The sequence below is a fragment of the Microcaecilia unicolor genome, chromosome 1, assembly GCF_901765095.1.
Source record: "Microcaecilia unicolor chromosome 1, aMicUni1.1, whole genome shotgun sequence".
Classification (NCBI taxonomy): Eukaryota; Metazoa; Chordata; class Amphibia; order Gymnophiona; family Siphonopidae; genus Microcaecilia; species Microcaecilia unicolor.
Window position 1 is genome coordinate 475149145 of NC_044031.1, and position 19690 is coordinate 475168834.

At 42.3% G+C, this 19690-nt stretch overlaps 1 protein-coding gene across 1 annotated transcript in view; it reads right to left on the reverse strand.

Moving 5' to 3' along the window:
• The window catches only part of CDH2 (cadherin 2), a 423873-nt gene that overhangs the window by 122726 nt on the left and 281457 nt on the right, over positions 1–19690 (reverse strand). Inside the window, exon 3 of the mRNA XM_030213715.1 lies at positions 5608–5834. Within this exon, the coding sequence (XP_030069575.1) occupies positions 5608–5834 (227 nt within the window). The remainder of the gene's footprint in view (positions 1–5607; positions 5835–19690) is intronic.

A 19690-nucleotide genomic window follows, 5' to 3' on the forward strand; every position in this document is an offset into this window, starting at 1 on the left:
AGTAGTTCTGGGGCATCCCCATCCAGTACTTGAAACATTATGCAGATGGTTTATATATACCAAAATATACCAACACTTATTTGTTTCATTTCAAATAAATACCATGACCAGTGTGAATTCTGGTACAGATCCTAAAACACTTAGAAGCGGCTTAAATTTGGAGGCAAACTTAGGGATACGTGAAGCACATTGCACAAGGGATGTCCAAGTCATTCACAGTTCCTTAAGCATTTATAAAAGGCACCTGCTTTTGCCAGAATGTAGAGAGGGAGCATCACTTTCACAAAACTACACATTCTCAAGAAGTGCAGCGTCAAGCAGAGATTTCCACTCTTAGTGCCAGTAAATACCCGTGTAGGTGCTGGATTGCCCAAGATACACATACAAGAGCAGCAAATTAAGGAAGTCTGCAAAATCACTTCTAAGGTGGTGATAGAAACCACTTTGGTAAGCAACACTACACCCTCACTCACCGGTGGAAACTGCAGGTCCACACAAGCAGGTAGCCGACACTTATGACTGCCTCGGAGCAGGTATGATGGCCGACAAGGGAAGTCTTAAAATGTGTGTGTAGTCATTGAGAAACAAGAGCTATACACATGTTTTTTTTTTTGTACCATACAAACCACATCTCCTTATAATCTATAGGCCTGATATTAAGCAAATAAAACTGAACGCCCAAATTTATGCTCCTAAAGTTGTGCTCTATTTTCAGCTGAAAATTCATCTTAATTTAAGAGCTTAAAAGTTATGCATATAAATTTAGGCTTGCCATTAGTTAGCCTACATTTATAAGCCTAATGCTGAAAATTAGTGCTAAGCTCTTAACTTCTTCTCCCGGCCCTAAATCCACCCCTAAATTCAGGAGTTTATTGAAATTGAGTGTAAAGTTAAGCACTCTGGTAAATTTTCAGAGAGGCTAAGTTATAAGCATAACTCTCAAAGTTAAAACCTTTGAATATCAGGCCCTATGCATCCTACGGCACCTGTAAAATTGCTACATATATAAGCAGATGCCATGCAACCGTTTAAAGACCATCTCCTTCAACTGCTAACTTGATGAAACACGCGCTGTAACTTTTGTCTTATGATCACTTAACAGATGATTTTATGCATTCCATAATATTTTCTGCTCAGTATTCTCACAGAAATAAATTAGGGACAATAAAAACTGAATTCGTTCCTCACATCTGCAAACACCTTCTGAAAGATAATTTGCCAGATGAAGTATTTTAATGCAAGTTATTTAGTTCTATTCATCTCACTGTTTGATTGACAACATTAGTACAGAGACTGGGAAGACTTTACTATTTGTTGCATTTGTTTCCCACATTTTCCCACCTATTTGCAGGCTCAATGTGGCTTACATTGTACCGTAAAGGCGATCGCCAATTCCGGTAAAAACAAATATACAGTGATGTTGAGGTAGAATGAAGTTCGTGTGAGACAGGCTCATAGGGAATCGTAGAGGGGACGGGTTGTGCTGTATCCATTAAGTGCTTTGATTTCATAGTGTTGCAGGGTTCAGACGTTTTAAGTTGGATTGGAAGGTATGCCTTTATGAACAGGTGCGTTTTTAATAATTTCCGGAAGTTTAGGTGGTTACGTGTTGTTTTCACGGCTTTTGGTAATCCGTTCCATAGTTGTGTACTTATGTAGGAAAAGCTGGATTCATAAGTTGATTTGTATTTGAGTCCTTTGCAGCTTGGGTAGTGGAGGTTTAGGTATGTTCGTGTTGACCTGGTTGTGTTTCTGATTGGTAAGTCTATAAGGTCTGTCATGTATCCCGGGGCCATTCCGTAGATAATTTTATGAACCAGGATGCAGATTTTGAAAGCGATATGTTCTTTGATAGGTAGCCAATGCAGTTTTTCTTGAGGGGTTTGGCGCTTTCGAATCGCGTTTTTCCAAATATGAGTCTGGCTGCTGTGTTTTGGGCGGTCTGAAGTTTCTTTATGAGTTCTTTACATCCCGCATAAATTCCATTGCAATAATCTATGTGGCTTAGTACCATTGACTGTATCATGTTGCGAAATGTTTCCCTCGGGAAGACTGGTTTCACACGTTTGAGTTTCCACATAGAGTGTAACATTTTCTTTGTTGTAGATTTCACTTGGCTCTCTAGTGTTAGGTTGCGGTTGATTGTAACGCCGAGGATTTTCAGGCTATCTGAGATGGGGAGGGTGTAGTCTGGAGTGCTTATTGTTGTGGGGTTGCTTATGTTGTATTGGGGTGACAGGGTGAGGCAGTGTGTTTTTTCTGTATTGAGTTTTAGTTGAAATGTACTTGCCCATGAGTCCATGATGTTCAAGCCGAGCTTAATTTCATTGGTGATTTCTGTCAGATCATGTTTGTAGGGAATGTATATTGTGACATCGTCCACATAGATGAAAGGGTTAAGGCCTAGGTCGGATAAGGACTTGGCTAGTGGGGTCTTCATTAGGTTGAAAAGGATTGGTGATAGTGGTGCACCAGCCTACATGTCAGACCTGATAGACCTACCACCAAGGAATGCCAAAAAATCATCCCGCACATTCCTCAACCTTCACTTCCCCAACTGCAAAGGTCTAAAATACAAACTAACGCATGCATCAACCTTCTCCTACCTGAGCACACAATTCTGGATTGCGTTGCCGCGCAATTTAAAAACAAACTATGATCTCACTAACTTCCGCAAACTACTAAAGACCTATCTCCTTAACAAGGCATACCACAAAGACCAACAAATGTGAACCTCTCCACATATATCCAGAAAGACTAGTATATCTGCTTGTTAGACCAATATCTTGTCCTATTATAATCATGTCACCCAAAATCTGTCTGTAATACTAAATATTTATCTTTCATGTATTTCCATTATTCATGATATATTGTAAACCACATTGAGCCTGCAAAGAGGTGGGAAAATTGTGGGATACAAATGCAATAAATAAATAAATAAATCCCTGAGGTACTCCGCAGTCTGTTTTCCACGGTAGTGATATGTTTGAACTTGATTTCACTAGGTATGTTCTAGTGGTTAGGAAACCCTTAATCCATCTAAGTATATTTCCTCCAATCCCAAAGTAATCTAGGAGTCTTAGTAGTATGTTATGGGTTACCATGTCGAATGCACTAGACATGTCGAATTGGAGAAGGATGCTTTTACCTGTTGTTATTTCCTGCTTGAATTTGGCTAGGAGAGTAATTAGTACTGTTTCAGTGCTATGGAGGGGGCGAAATCCTGATTGTGATTCTTGTAATATGGAGAATTTATTTATGTAATCAGTGAGTTGTTTGCTTACCATGTTTTCCATCAGTTTGATTACCAGTGGGATCGATGCTACTGGGTGGTAGTTGGTGATTTCGTTTGCATTTTTCTTGGTATCTTTTGGAATTGGGGTGAGTAGGATGTTGCCATTTTCCTTAAGGAAGAGACCTTGTTGGAGCATGTAGTTTAGATAGGATGTGAGGTCTGCTATGAAGCAGTCAGGGGCAGATTTTATTAGGTAGCTGGGGCAGGTGTTCAATTTACAGTGGGTGTTGGAGAATCTTTTGATCGCCTGGGTGACTGTTTCGACAGTAGGGAGAATGAAGTTTGACCAAGTTCAGTCAGCTGGGTATTCTCCAGGAGTTGGATCCAGACCACTGATGAAGTTTTCAATATCAGTATTGTCCTGGGGTAGTGTGTTGTGTAGGTTTGCAATTTTTTCTTTGAAATATTTAGCAAGTTTATTTGCTGATGGGAAGTCAGTGTTGGTTGTAGTGACCGCTGTGATGTCTAGTAGTTTGTTTATGAGCTGGTATATTTTCTTCGTGTCTTTGTAATCTGGCCCTATTTTAGTGTTATAGTATGACCTTTTGCTCTGTCTTATTGCGTATTTGTATTTTCTTTGCATTTGTTTCCATGCATTGAGTGTGTGATCATCTTTAAATTTTTTCCAGGCTTGTTCGAGTTTCCTGGATTGTGTTTTCAGTGTTCTCAGTTCATCGTTGAACCATGATATAGAGTTATGCCTTCGTGAGGTTCATGTTTGTAAGGGTGCTATATCGTCAGGTATGCTTCTGCATCTTTTATCCCATTCTGTGAGGTAGTCTGTGAAGTTCGTTTGCACTGTCCATTCATTATTGTATATCTGTTGCCAGAATGTTTTCGGGTCACTTTGGCCTCTTGTGCTGTAGGTTGTGCGTTCTTGTGTGTGGTGTGAATCCTTCTTCTGCCATTTTAGGGATAGGTTTAGTTTGTTGTGATTGGTCCATGGTGTTTCTGACCATTTAGTATCTGTTATTATTATGTTCTGGTCTGTTGACAGTTTGTGTGCCCTTTGACATGGGTTGCTTGCATTTGTGGCCATTTGAGATCCCATAAGTGGAGGAATTCCTTGCATTCTCGTGTGTTAGTAGAGTTTGGGTCTTCTAGGTGAAGTTTAATGTCTCCTAATACTAGTATATTGGGATTGGTTGTGCAGGTGTTAGAGATGAAGTCCATGAAGTTTGTCTGGTTTTCGTTCCAGTTACCTGGTGGCCTATAAAACAAGACACAGTTTAGGTGATCATGCAGGGTTTTGTTGTGGATTCTGATTGAGGCAATTTCAAGTTCGGTAGTTATGGACTCGGCAGTGATTTCTGTGGTAAAGTAGGATCGATAGATTAGTGCTATGCCTCCGCCTCTCTTTTCCTTTCTGGTCCAGTGAGCGATTTTGTATCCTGGAGGGCATAGGTCTAGGATTATTGGGTCCTTTTGTTCATGGATCCAAGTTTGGGTGATGAAAAGTAGATCAAGGTTTTCTGACGTGATCCAGTCTGTTACTATTGTTGTATTGTTTACTACGGATCTGGCGTTGATGTAGCCCACTTGAATTTTTTGGTATGGGTCTACTATGTTTGGTGTTGTGTGGATTTTTGTTAGTTGTCGTTTCTTTGTTAGTGTGGGTTTGTTATGAGCTTTCCTTCCCTTCTGTTGGTGTTGACCGCATGTTGGTGTTTGTCCTTTATTTTGGTTGTTGTCAGTTTGATGAGATGTGGCGTGTCCGGTCAGGCTTTGATGATTATGTAGTATGGGGATGATGTTACTTTCTGTGAGTGGGGTGGTTAGTGTTAGGTGGCTCAGTGATATGGAATAGATTACTAGGAGTAGTTTGATGGTATTCATTTTGATATTGGGTCACTTTGGGCTGCTAGTAGGCCGTGATTCGATGGGGCGCATGATGGGACTTTATTCTTTGGTATGGAGTCTGGTGGTCTGTTCTTGCATGTTTCATATGTTTTTGGCTTTCCTTTAGCCTATTGGGATCAGTGGTGGCTCCAGGTCCAGTAGTATTGTTGGTGAGCATGGGAGGTGGGAGGGAGGGGATAGTTCTGGATGGGGTTCGTTTATATTTTGCCTCCTATCAGCTAGTTGCTTCGCTGTAAAGTCTCAGTGTTTTGAGGAAAACCTTGGCACTCCAGAACACATCTGAAGTCTCTTTCTTTTCTGATGTGTCTTTATATAATAAATACAGATAGTTTACTCATACTACATGATACTAAGGGCACATATATGAACCAGATGATATACAAGGCAGTGCAGTTTCTTTTCTCTAGGTTGATTTACCATGTTTCCCCAGACTTGAGATGAAAAAGCCATACCTTGAGTGACTCCTGCGCCAACGGCACTCTTGCAGACAGCTTCACAACTGCCTGCCACTGCTCTAGAGTCACCTCATCCTGCGCATATACCAAGAACTCTGTCTGCTCAGCAGGAAGGGTAAAGGTTTGGCCCGCATAAATCACACCATCCCCATCCACCAGGAAATTGCTTGTGTCACTAGTCCTGTACTGTATCCTCCTGTCTTCACTGCAGTCAGTAAATTTCACTGCAAAGAAGAACACAGATAAGCTTGAATATAACACACTTACCAAATCATTTGCGTGACCAGTGAAGCAAGTAGAAAGCTGGCATTCAGTCAAGAAAGAAAATCTTGGACAAAACATGCAGAAAACTATCAGCAGTGTTAACATACTGCTATGCTTGTTTTGTGCAAGATAAAATAAAATAAATTCAATACACACACAAGGAAAATGTGACAATTTGTTTGATTTGGAATTCAATCAAAGCAGATGGCAGCTTAATTTGATTCCACAGAAAAATCTGTGGATTTTACAAAAATCTCTGGCAAAATTCCTTTAAAGTTTTTCTCATAAATATGTGGAAATCCACATCCGATTTCTGTGGATCCACCATGAGGTTTACCACAGACCCATTTCCTAATTTTAGAAAAAAAAATAGATAATTTTGCAAATGAACTTGAGATCCATAAACATTATCTGCATTTACAAAATTAGCTCACTAAAGTTGTGGAAATACCTCATAAAGGTACAACAACAAAAAAAGGGTGACACCTGAAGAAGCTTGGGAAATAAGATATTCATAGAAGTTCTGAACTTAAAAAGGCATATAAAAACAATGCTCTTAAGACTACTTTCAATGCATCAGAGCTCCAATAATGGTAACACTGCCCATCAATAATGCTAGGAACACATTTTATTAATATGTAGCTTTGTGTAATAAACTAAAATAAAATTGCACGACCCCATATTTTGCTTACTGTCAAAACTTTTCAAACATTTCTACAGGTTAAAGGGGACAGAGATAAACACCAGCATGAGGTCACAAATACCATAAACATCTTATCAACTGAACTTTAGCAGAAGGCTGACTTCCTGTAAGGTGTTAGTCTTTTAGCTAAAAACTAGATTTGACTGAAAACAGTTCAATTTTCCAGTTAACAAAACAAAACAAACAAAAATAGAAACTAGTAAAAGAAAATAGTAGGAAAAGCATACGGAGCAATGTTCATGGAATTTTCTAACCCCTCTGCATGTGTGTCTGTATATATGGGGGGGGGGGGGGGGGAGAGGTATATATGTGTATTGTGTGTGTGAGTGTTCATGTGAATGTGTGTGTGTGTGGGAGGGGGAATACATGTGGTGATTTCTTTGTGTCTGTGATCAGGTGAGAAGATGAGAAGGAAAGGCAGTTTGAAAGGTAAAATTCCTTTGTTACAATATTTTAGTGAATCAGTGCCATCAGGAGCTGTTGAAGCTGTTTCGCCTATAGAAATGTACTGTGATATTTTTGGAGGGGGTTCATTCGTCTTCTGCACCCCTGCAGATGCAAAAACTTCATTTGCATAGCAAAGAAACATCCTCTAGATCACCCTCTTCCTTTCCTGTGGCTAGAGATGCCTTCCACTTCTTACCCCCCCCCCCCCCCCCCCCCCACTGCCTTTCCATTGGCTGGACCTACCTCTACAGACTCTGCTGCTTTAGGAGGGGGATGGGGTGGGTCCAGACATATTATCCATCCTTCTATATTCTTGACTTTTAATAATAAATTTTGCTGACTTCTGAAAAAAGGCAGACAACTCCTGAGTGCTGAGTACATCTCACAGGGCCCCCACAAACATGTGGATACAAAGGAGAAATTAGGTCCTATCTGCAAATTTGTGTTCCCTTAGTCCCTTCTGGACCAGCCCAGAATGGCTGTTGGGTTGTGCACGCCTACCAGCAGGTGGAGACTGAGAAGACTGATTTCCAGTCAGCCAATAAGAGCCCTGCTCAGCCCCCTGGAAACCTCAGTATTCACATATCAAAGTAATAGGAAAGACAGAAACCAAACAAAAAGTAAAGAAAGGTCCACTCACTAGACATAAGAGACGAACATTGTGCAGGGACCTCACAACCTCATAAAGATTCACAAACAGCCACCCAAGGGGTATGCCGAAAGAAGCCTGAGTGGCCACCTAACTGAAAGGGAAATCCAGCCTAAATCACTCTGTAACAGAAAATAAAGCAAGCATAAGAGGTACAGCAGAATGGCACTAGAAGGCCCATGGACAAAAAACTGACCTCTAGAATATCGCAATTGAAGACAGAAGCCAACACTTCTGGAGAAAATCGTCACTGTCTGAAGAGCCGACTGATCAGAGACAAGCCAGAAAACATAAATTAGTTGGATAGAACATGGCCATTGGATTCGGAAAGAACTATTGACCCGAAGAACCACCTAACAAGGATTAGGAAACCAAATTGAAACAAGAGAGGATCCAGGAACCGCGCCTCTCCATACTGCCCCCCCCCCCCCAAAAAAAAAATAAAAACCAGACAAATTAAGGCAAGGAATGACAAACATACAGGAAGCTTTCTGGCCCACGAGGAAGGCCTACAACCCCTCGAGAAAACCGCCCGACAAACATATGAAGATATGGATTCATGCCGTCGACAGGCAACTGATCCTGCTGCTCTGGCAGAGGAAAATAGAAACATAGCTGACTCCTTGATCAACCACTGCCGCGTTCCTGAACAGATGGTGAAACTCGTATTGTTGCAGATGAATCCTTCTGACCCTAGAACCTGAACCAGCATCCTAGCTGAGCCGGGTATGTCCCCCTTTCTGGCATCAGAGAGATTGTTGCTACAAACTGGACTCCAGAAGTTCCCTCTGGACACTGAGAAGACCGAGCAGCCAAGATTGGCAATACAGAAGTCTAAGGAAGACGATCGAGTCGACCACTCTGAGAGGAGAGACTGTACGTGGGCTAGGCGGAAACCCCTCAGTCCAGACAACCCCTATGTAGCGAAAGGCAAGTTGGAAGAAAAGCAGCCGAGTTCTCATGAGCAAAGAAATCCTTGACTCCCAACTCATGGGAAAAGAAGAGATGCAGAAAGTCAACTGGACTCCAGAGACTATGAAAATAAGAAACAAACATGTGAAACCAACGTGAAGAAATCCCAAACACCCTATGCAGGGAAGGTCCCAAATAAGTCGGAAACCACTAAAAACTTTGGCGACTCATGATAGCATGCTGACAAAATCACTGTTAAGCCTTTGTATAATTTAGACATAGAGGATCTCAAAGAGAAAGCACAACAAGAAGGCAGCAAGCTGTTCTAAATGGTGAAAGAAGTGAGGTTACAAAAGAGGAAGGAGATCCTGAAAAAAAAAAGAGAAACAGGAGGAGAGAAAGTGATTCAATACCCAATAGGTCACTATGTGCAAGCGGTTATAGCCATGAATCCCCAAGCAAACGTCAGGAAATGGCATGCTGGTACAACAGCTATGGAGAAAACCAAAACTGAATCCATGAGCTCTCGAGAATGTGTTTGGTTTGAAACTTTCAATGCAGAATACAAATAACAGCATATAACAAGCACTGCAGACATTCCCCCACGTATGGACGACTGAATAACTTGGACTTCCCCCAAATATCTGGTACTACAAACTCCATAAGGACGGATGATATGCCTTTCGGTGCCTCAAGCACAAGAGAAGACCTAACTGAGAATTACACTGCAGATACAGAAAACATGAGAAACTGAGATGTTGTCACAATCTCCCGTGGACATATAATTTTATCCTACAGATCTGACAGAATAGGAGAACCATCCCCAAGTCATCCACTGGTCCACAGGAACTGTAACAACACATCAGAAACCTGATCAATAGTGGAGAAAGAACTCCTGTATACGATTAAGAATCTTCCTGTGTTTCCTGTTTTTTTTGGAGGGGTTGTTTTTTAAAATATCAAATCATGAAGATAGTGCTCTGGAAAAAAAAAAAAAAAAAACCAAAAACCTGAGCAAAGCTGGAAGCATGTGCTGAACCGTCGGGCCGCACCAGTGCCACCACTGGACCCAAACCTGAAATTCAGGAGCAAACTGTCAGAACCAATGGGCGAAAGCTAAAACAGTCCCAGAGGTATCAGGGCTGGCACATGGCAAGTTCCCTTAGAAGATCAGAGAGAACCTACTGCAGTGGCTAGAAAAGTAAAAACAGAACAGACCTCAAGGAATAATTAAGGAGCCCTTTTATTAAGGCATGTAGGCGCTTACACGCGTCCAACACATGTCAAATTGGAACTACCGTCTGGCTACCGCATGCCCCGGACGGTAATTCCATTTTTGACGCACGTCCAAAACGCACGGTAGAAATTTTGTACTGCATGACACTTACCCAGCAGTAATCGGCAGTGTATGTGCGCTGACAATTTCTACCCAGTTAACGTGTGAGACCTTACCACTAAGTCAATGGGTGGCGGTAAGGTCTCAGGCCGAAAATGGATGCACGCTGGTTTTAATTTTGCCGCATATCCATTTTTGCCCCCCCCCCCCCCCCCCCCAAAAGGCCTTTTTCTGGCACATTAAAAAATGGACCTGTGCGCATCCAAAACATGTGCCTAAACCAGCACAGGCCATTTTTCGGCAAGCCTTAGTAAAAGGGCCCTTAAGATAGTTGAAGCCAGCGTTCAAAGGCCGTAAATTCCAGGTCTTATTCAAAGGGGAAACAAACAGAAACCATGCAGAGAAAAAATTAAATTGTGACTTTGCATCAGTCAGAGTAAATTTTGTCCTTGTATCATTCAGATACTGGCAATCAGAAGAGAGACAGACAGTCAGAAAATGATCACTACTAGGAAAAAAAAAGGATTTTTTTTCCCCTTGCATCCTATAGATTCTAGAGAAAATACAGAATCTGTCCTTGCATCCTTCAGATTCTAGAGAAAATATATATTTTGTGCCTCATTCAGATTACTGGCAGACAGAAATGACATTGTCAGAAAGAAATTAGTACCAGAAAGTTCATTTTATTCCTTTTTTTCTTTACATATAGAGATATAGACTCTCACCCCAGAGTCCTCTCAGTCTGACGGAAAGCTGACAGACCACTGCTAGAAAACCTGGACCACTCCTCCACCACGACGAATGCAAACAAAATGGCAGTTTCCTGCCAAATAACACCTGCTCCAGAAAGCATCTAACAGCCCTACTAAGGGGTACTTTTACTAACGTGCGCTGAAAAATGGCCTGTGCTGGTGTAGACACGTGTATTGGACGCATGCAGCTCCATTTTTCAGCACACCTGCAAAAAAGGCTTTTTTTGGGGGGTGAGGATGAAAATGGACATGTGGCAAAATAAAAATTGACGTGCATCCTGAAATCTTACTGCCACACACTGACTTAGCGGTAAGGTCTCACGCGTTAACCAGGCGGTAATCATCAGAGCGTGTATACTGCCGATTATTGCCCGGTTAGCGCCGTGTGCAAAAGTGTGCAAAAAAATATGGATTTCTTCCATTAATTAGATGTTCAAAAAGAAAATAGATCTGTTTCCTGCTAATGTTATAAAAATAAAACGCGGTGTGTTAAGATGTAAATTTTGAAACAACCATTGGCTGCAGACCAAATGAACTATGGGAGGAGGGGCACGAGCATAATTTGACTAGAAGTTGCTATTGGTACTTACTTCTGCATTTTGTTTATTGAGTTTGATATACTGCATATTAAATAATATTACTATGTAATTTACAATAAAATAAGAAGATATATAGAAGATAGTTTACTTCTACTCAAATACCTTCAGTAAAAGGGCCCTTTTAGTTAGTATCTATATTAAATATTTCTTCTGATGTTAATGGTGTAAACAACTGAGCTAATCTTACCCAAGCAATTCTTCCATTTACTTCACAAAGGTGACAAATACACTTAAGACTAGTAGTATAACAGTAAATTAGGTGTACCTAAATCCACCCATTGTTCTTGGAAAGGATCTTATTTCAAAAATGAATCAGGCTTTTTTTTTACCTTGTGGAGAATATTTTTCTGGCTTCTAAAAAACGATCTTGGAAGGCATATATACACATTCATAAAATGAAATAAAAATGTGGAAAATATTACCATTTTCAGTGTATTAATCCTACCTAACCAAGGGGTCCTTTTACTTTTACGAAACTGCAACAAAAGAGGCTTGCGCTGGCATGTGTTTTTGATGCACGCCAAAGCTCCCTTTTATCACAGTGGGTAAAAGGCAGTTAAAAAAAAAAAAAAAAGAAATGGACATGCAGCAAGTGAAGCACTTACCGTGTGCCCAGTTTGGGTGGGAGAACTTACTGCCACACACTGAACTGGCGGTAAGGGCTCCTGCACTACCCCAGCACTGACCGATTATTGCCAGGTACACACTGGCACTACAAAAATAAAAATATTTTTGTAGCACTGGAAATGGTGCACTCAGGGGGTGGGAACTACTGCCGGGCTGCTGTGAGTTTTTTCACCCAACAATTATAAAGCATCTTAAGTATTCAAACACTTATAAAAAAAAAAATAAAGGTCATTATGGGGGATCTTTCACAAAGCGGCGGTAAGCCCAACGCGTGCTTACTGCTCGCTAATACGGAACTGCTACCGTCCCAAGGCGGCCACCAGTGGTAGTTCCGGCTGAAGCATGCACTATTTCTGGAACTCCAGAAGATTATTTTTCTGTAGCATGGAGCTAACCCTGTGGTAATTGGGCATTGCCGTGTACTGCCTAGTTACCGCTGGGTTACTGCGAGAACCCTTACCACCTCCTCAATGGGTAGAGGTATGTGCTCCCTGCCTCATGGCCACATGGTAAGGGTCATCTTACTGCGTGGCCATTTTGTCCACTAAGGTAAAAAGGGCCCTGGTGTGCAAGAAAAATGGCTCCTGCCTCAGGACCCTTTTTGCTGCAACTTAGTAAAAGGACCCCTATATGAAGATGTATTTAAAAAAAAAGGATAGGCAGTTAAATGTCATACTGCAGACAGTACTATTCAACAATATCATATTTGTCAAGGACACGTTCTGAAAGGCTGAAGTTGCATAAGGAAATACTTGGAGTACTATGCATTATAACTTCTACTGTCTGAAGCCAGAAGGAAAATCCATTCAAGAATGAGCTTCTCTTGAATGTGATCTCATGCCATAAATTCACTCCTTCACCAGATAACACTGCCGCCAGCCAGACTTACTGCATTTAAAAGACAGCAGGAAAGCTACCACTTTCATTCTTCTGAGAGGTCAACACTACAAGTTCCAAAGAGAGGAAATTTAGAGCTAATTGCACCTCTCAAGTTTCAAAAATCTGGATTTCTACCTTCCTCTGCTTCAGTCAATTGCTATTATCCTGTGTCCAGATTCACAGCATATTAAGACTTGAAGAATGAATCACTATTAGCTGATGACATATTCTTTCAAGAGGTTAATTTATTTCCTATAAACTCTTCTAATTACAATTGAATATTTTTGACCTTTGTCTGCTCAGTAGGCATACAGCCTTTTTTTCAATCCATTTTACAAGCATGTCTGACAAATATGACATCTTCTGATGAAGAATGCTAAGACTTGGACCCCCTCCTCTACTCCTAGGCAGACAAATTAAACCTAAAGTATTAGTGATGGCTTCCAACTGCACACGCAGCATGGAGAAAAACAACTGTGAGTTTCCTGGATACATACAGTACACATAAATCTGCAAGGCACATTCCCAATACCGATTTATTTTACAAGCTGCACAGACGCATTATTCATTATGCAATTAAAATATCCATAAAGTATTTTGAGAATTTGGTGTTTGCAGATTGTTAACCTTTGTACCGAAAAAAAAAAAATCATTAAGGGAGAAAAGACGTAGTGGGGGAATTTGGACCTGTCTGAAAAGGACTGTTACAGACTATACTGTCCAACTCTAGCACTGCCATTGCTTTACTATTTATTGCCCGGACGCCTACCCAAGAAATACATTTCATTTTACTAATTGGTTTGGGAATTTCTATAGCAGAGAATGAGCACGGGCTTCAGCATTTCTTAACTGTTCGAGGTAAGATAAAATGAAAGATCTGAGTCAATGATGGTAAGTGTGGGATACAAGTGTCATGTATTACTATTATTCATTTAGTTCAGGCTAAGAGTCTGTCTAACAAACCACCCTAATGTTCAAACCCAATGGGGACATGAAGGTATTTGGCCCCCTTTTACTATGCTGCAGTCGTGGGTAGCATGCACCAAATCGACCCTACTGCCGGGGTAGCGTGAGCACCCGGCGGTAGTTCTGAAGTCAGCACATGCAGTTTCCCCGCAGAAGAAAATAATTTTCTGTTTTCTACTGCAGGGGCATTCTCCGTGGAAATTGGCAGCATGGCCGAATTGCTGCACTCTGCCTGATTACTGCACGAGTATTGTGTGAGCTCTTACTGCCTTCTCTCAATAGATGATGGTAAGGGCTCAGGCAGTAAATAGCCGCACACGCTAATTTTAATATTAGCGCATGGCCATTTACTGCCCCATTTTAAAAAAGTCTTTTTTTCCCTTGCCACAGTAAAAATATAGCCCAGCTCGTGCCAATTTCACACGCCAAAAGTAGTGCAGGCCACTTTTTTTTTTACTCTGGCTTAGTAAAAGGGCCCCTAGGGGCCTCTTATCGAGCTACGGTAGCGGATCCTAGTGCGGTAATGCTGACTAAAACCCATTCACTTTGAATGGGCTCTGTCAGCATTACCGCACAGCTTGATAAAAGAGGCCCTAAGCCAGAAGGCTTACATCTCCAGACAAGAAAACAAATGGGAAGACACATTCATGAAGCACTTCCCCTGTAATGGTATCAGTTTATTACTGAAATATGTAGCATATTTGCTGGATTATATATACACCAATATATTTGTGTATCTTTTAAAAATATATATTTGACACTGCAGCAGAGAAAATAGTCTCATTCCAAAAGCCCTCTTCCCTCTCCCTTTGGGGCCTCACCTTGCCTTTTCTCATTCCTTAAACAAAAGACTTAAGACTGCTTTAAAGTTTTAAATTGACTCTATTCCTCTGATCAACACAACAAAGATTGGACCTAACCAGAGGATGCAAGGAGACAGAGAGTCTGGAGAACCCATTGAAGACAAAGACTTCAGAGGGGAGACCATAAACAGGACATCTGCTTGTCAAAGGTATACCTGCCCCTCCCATCAGCTTTCAGACATGTGTAGAAAGGAAGGACTTATAATGTGGTCATGTGAACAGACTACATTAACCATAATGCCTTGCAAAATATCCAAGACATGCACACACCATGCTTCTCTGCTAACATTATAAAAGGCCTGGAAACAGCCCAGCTCCCTCCTCTTGGGACCTGCCTCTCTTGGGACCTGCTGCTCTCTTTGGGGTCTGCTGATGCCTTGCTCCTGAAACATGTGCTCATCAATCAGCTGGACCACAGCATGCTTGTAACAAGGACTTGTAAGTTAACCTACCTGCTACTTTGTTCTATTTTAAGCACAGATTACCTGTAAAGATCTCTTAAAACCTACCTCTCGTGTGCAATTGTATATTAAATCAATCTTTTGGAAACTAAAAATACGGTCTATTTGTGTTCTGAGTATATACTTAATCTATTCAATTTATTGCAATTATCACCTTTGGTGATTGGTGGAGAAATTAATATCCTAAAACTTATAAATACAGCACCTGCTCTTAAATTATAAGCAGTGGCGAGTTGCTCTAGAGCTATTTTCCCCAAAATAAATCATTTCTTGTAACACCCCCACTGTCTTCCCCTTGCCTGTATAGACACTGTCGCTTTTCTCTCACCCCTAATCAAATTACTGTGCCATTGGGGGATGGAAGCAAGGCATTGCCAGGGACTCCTGCTCCTCCACTCGTCTTTTTTTCCTGCGTAACGTGACCAATGACTCAGGGATTACACACGTGTTTCGGCACACAGAAGAAAGGAATGGGGCAAATGGAGGTGAAAGGTTGAATATATTTTTTGTAGATGATTTCGGAGGAAAATGAACACTACAGCTGCATTCAGAATGGGGCAAGTGGAGGTGAAAGGTTGAATATTTTTTTTGTAGATGATTTTGGAGGAAAATGAACACTACAGCTGCATTCAGAGGATGGCATCAAACACGGTTCATCTCATAGCCAAGACTACTAGAGACCACACCTATTCAACACACTGCTCTTCACACCCTTTACCACAGGTCTTAAACAAACTGAGAACACTTAGGCCCAGATGCATCAAACGTAAAAAAAATCTAAAACGTAAAAGTCCTTACCAAATTTTAAAAAACGAAGAATGCACCAAAAAAAACAAGCCGCACATGTTCGGTGCGGTATTGTAAAGTACAATGCATCAAACTGGTGTAATCCCCGTCGTTAATCGGCCCCTAAAGCATGCGCAGAGCAGCCAAGCGTTATGCTGGCTGCTCTGCGCATGCCACAAACATCAAAACAAACAAACAAAAAAAACAGAGTTTTCAGAGCAGTAACGATACACCCTAAGGACAGGACTTCCACCGTCACCGAGGACGACTGCAACCAGAACCTTTCCACCATTTCTCCAGACCCCGGGCAGGGTCCCAAACGGTTCTCTCTGCACCAACGTCATGGTGCAAAACAGCTCACCTGAGCACACGAACTCCCAAGCCCTCCCTCTTTCGTACAAACTGCAGCTCTCAACTTGAGCAGAGTTAGTGTAGCGACGTCATCTTCAGACAGCCAAGAGTTCTATCATCGAAATGCAGCAGTGGTGTTGCCAGATAGGGAAAAAAAAGTTTTGCAGCCCCGGCCCCCCTCCCTTCCTGTCTCTCTCTTTCTCCTTCTCCCACAGATCCGCCCCCCGCCATCGTCCGCCCCCCTGCCCCGCCCTCCTGAGGTCATCGCCGCCGCTCCCCCCCTCCGCCTTACTGGGCCCGTGCACTACTACTACTATTTAGTACTTCTATAGCGCTACAAGGCGTACGCAGCGCTGCACAAACATAGAAGAAAGACAGTCCTTGCTCAAAGAGCTTACAATCTAGTAGACAAAAAATTAGGTAAGCAAATCAAATCAATTAATGTGTACTGGAAGGAGGAGAGGAGGGTAGGTGGAGGCGAGTGGTTACAAGTGGTTACGAGTCAAAAGCAATGTTAAAGAGGTGGGTTTTCAGTCTAGATTTAAAGGTGGCCAAGGATGGGGCAAGACGTAGGGGCTCAGGAAGTTTATTACAGGCGTAGGGTGCAGCGAGACAGAAGGCCCGAAGTCTGGAGTTGGCAGTAGTGGAGAAGGGAACAGATAAGAAGGATTTATCCATGGAGCGGAGTGCACGGGAAGGGGTGTAGGGAAGGATGAGTGTGGAGAGATACTGGGGAGCAGCAGAGTGAGTACATTTATAGGTTAGTAGAAGAAGTTTGAACAGGATGCGAAAACGGATAGGGAGCCAGTGAAGCGACTTGAGGAGAGGGGTAGTATGAGTAAAGCGACCCTGGCGGAAGACGAGACGGGCAGCAGAGTTTTGAACCGATTGGAGAGGTGTGAAGGCGCTGCACGGGAAGAAGATCATCTGATCGCCGCGAGTGAGTCTTCAGGACATCTCTCTCCTTTCCTGACCTGGGCCCGCCCCCGTCTGACGTAGGTTTCTTATGTCAGACGTGGGCGGGCCCTGGTCAGGGAAGGAGAGATGTCCTGAAGACTCGCAGCGATCAATGTTCTTCTTGCCCGTGCAGCGCCTTCACACAGAGGTGAGAGGCGCTGCGCGGGCCCGGTAAGGCGGAGGGGGGGGGGGTTCGGTGGAGGGGGGAGCAGCGGCGATGACCTCAGGGGGCGGGGCACGGAGGCGGAGGATGGCAGGAGGCAGAGCTGTGTTAGAAAGAGAAAGAGAGAGATAGGAAGGGAGGGGGGCCGGGGCTGCTAAACTTTTGATTTTTGTTTTGATTTTTTATTTAATACAGGGGGAAGGGGGGAGTAGCGGCGACCTCGGGCAGGGGCGGGGGGGGGGGGGGGCAAGGCCGCCCATACAGGACGCTCCTGACGAGCGCCTTTGCCCCCTCCCGATCCTTTTTTGCTTTTTGGTTTGATTTTCTTTTTTATGCTGGGGGAAGCGGGGAGCCACGTGTTTGTGTGGGTTATTTATATTTTCAAACGTGCCAGCTTGGATTTTTATGCTGCAGGGAGAAGCGGGGAGCAGTGTCTGTATGACAGCTCAGGCCTTAATGACAGCTCTGACCTCACGTTAAATATTTCACGGTAAACGATTCGGTGCAATCGTCGGTATGGTTAGTGCATCCCAAATTGTCCACATTGCAAATGTAAGTGACTCGTTTGCATTCCGTTTTCGTTAGCTGCTAGCGTCGTCGGAAAATGGCCTTTAATGCATGCTGCGGTTGAAAATTTCTTCGTTAAAGGGTCGTTAAAGTTTAGTGCATCTGGGCCTTAGATGGGAAAGTTAAAACAAAGGAATACTGAACATAATGTCTTCTCTGCTTCTGCACATCCTGCTAAAGTAACTCTCTAGGAGGTAAAGTCAGAGTGGTGAATCACTCCAGGATGTGCAAACAAAGCAATTGTCCTGGGCCCCTAGGCTACAGAGGGCCTATGCCTGTTTGATGTTGAAGGCCAAATAGTCTGCTGGTGGGCTTTCGGGCCCACTCCCAAATTACTGCCCTGGACCATGGCATGTTTAACACCGGCCCGGCACCACACACAGCAGAAGATTGTACTCAATTAGTATAACGTGAGAGACATGACACACTGCAAACAAGCACAATAAGATAGTTATAGAAAACCAGCAAGTAGGTCAGATGAAAATCAGAGGTGTGAGCCCAATGCTCTTCTCAACAAGGAGTTCCATCAGGTTCAAGCTGAGAAAATCAAGACCCCAAGACATCCGAACAGGGCCTTAGCTAGCTATGTGTGGACAGTGCAGCCACACAGAGCAAAAGAGAAGATGGGCTTCCCTTGCTGGTGTGTCACTAGCGGGCAGGGCAGAAGCATTTGGGGGCATGTCGCACATGGTGTGCTCACAGCTTGCAACGCTCCTGCATCTGAACACAGCTGGAGTGAAATTTAGTGATCAGGACAAGCAGCGCTTTGGAAAAATGCAATGCACATTTCTATTGCACCAGTTGCCGAAAATAATTCCCTTCAGACTACTTTTTCACCCTGACACTTCATTAAGCAAGAAGGCATGAAAGCTGTTATACACAACGTAAAACTTAGGACGCAGCTTAAAGCTGAAATGCCAAATGTTAATGAAGGGGAAAGAGACAAGTCGTTTTAAAGCAGTAACAAATAATAATCAAATGAAAACCAGTCACCCTGGTTAGAAAGGAATACTGAGGCAACGAAAACAACTTGATGAAAACTGGATTCGCCGATGGCTTCTAATTTTGATATATCCCGTTTCATGTACTGAACAGCATTACAACTACAAGGCTTATTGGCAACGCTCCCTGGTAAGCATTCTAACAATTCCACTAAATGTAAACTCCTTTCTGCTTCAGCGATATTCCTCCTCCAGGCAAGAGTACAATAGGAAATTCAATGTAACTCTCCTTCACCAGACACACCTTCCATTTTTCAGCACCTTGCTATTTATGTAAAAACTACCAGGGCCCTGCCAAAATTATCCTGCTTGTATTAAGAGTGGCCATTACACCTGAGAATAACCATCTATAATTAAAGTTTCCTGAAAGAGCATAGGTTGTGCAAATAGATACGTTGTTCCTTCAACCACATGGCCATTAATGTCTTTTAAACTTGAATCAGTAAAATCTGTCTTATTTTTTAAAGCTCTGTTGATAGTAGTACAGGGATAACGTAGGCGGTTCATTTTTCACAGGGTAGTTAGAAATGATACATTATATCAGCAATTATTGGCAATTTTGGCAGTCAGCTATTTCCATCTTTCAGAGAATTTTAGGAAGTTAATTCTCTCCCCTTTACATTCTTTAATTTGACATTTAATTTCATTATATTACTTACATGCTGCACCTCTAGTATTAATATTGCTTGGTGCAGTTACTTACAGTTAAAAATACATCATTTAAAAAAATCCCCATCATAAACAATATAAATTAAATCACAAAATAGAAATAAAATTGATTTTACAAAACCTCATAA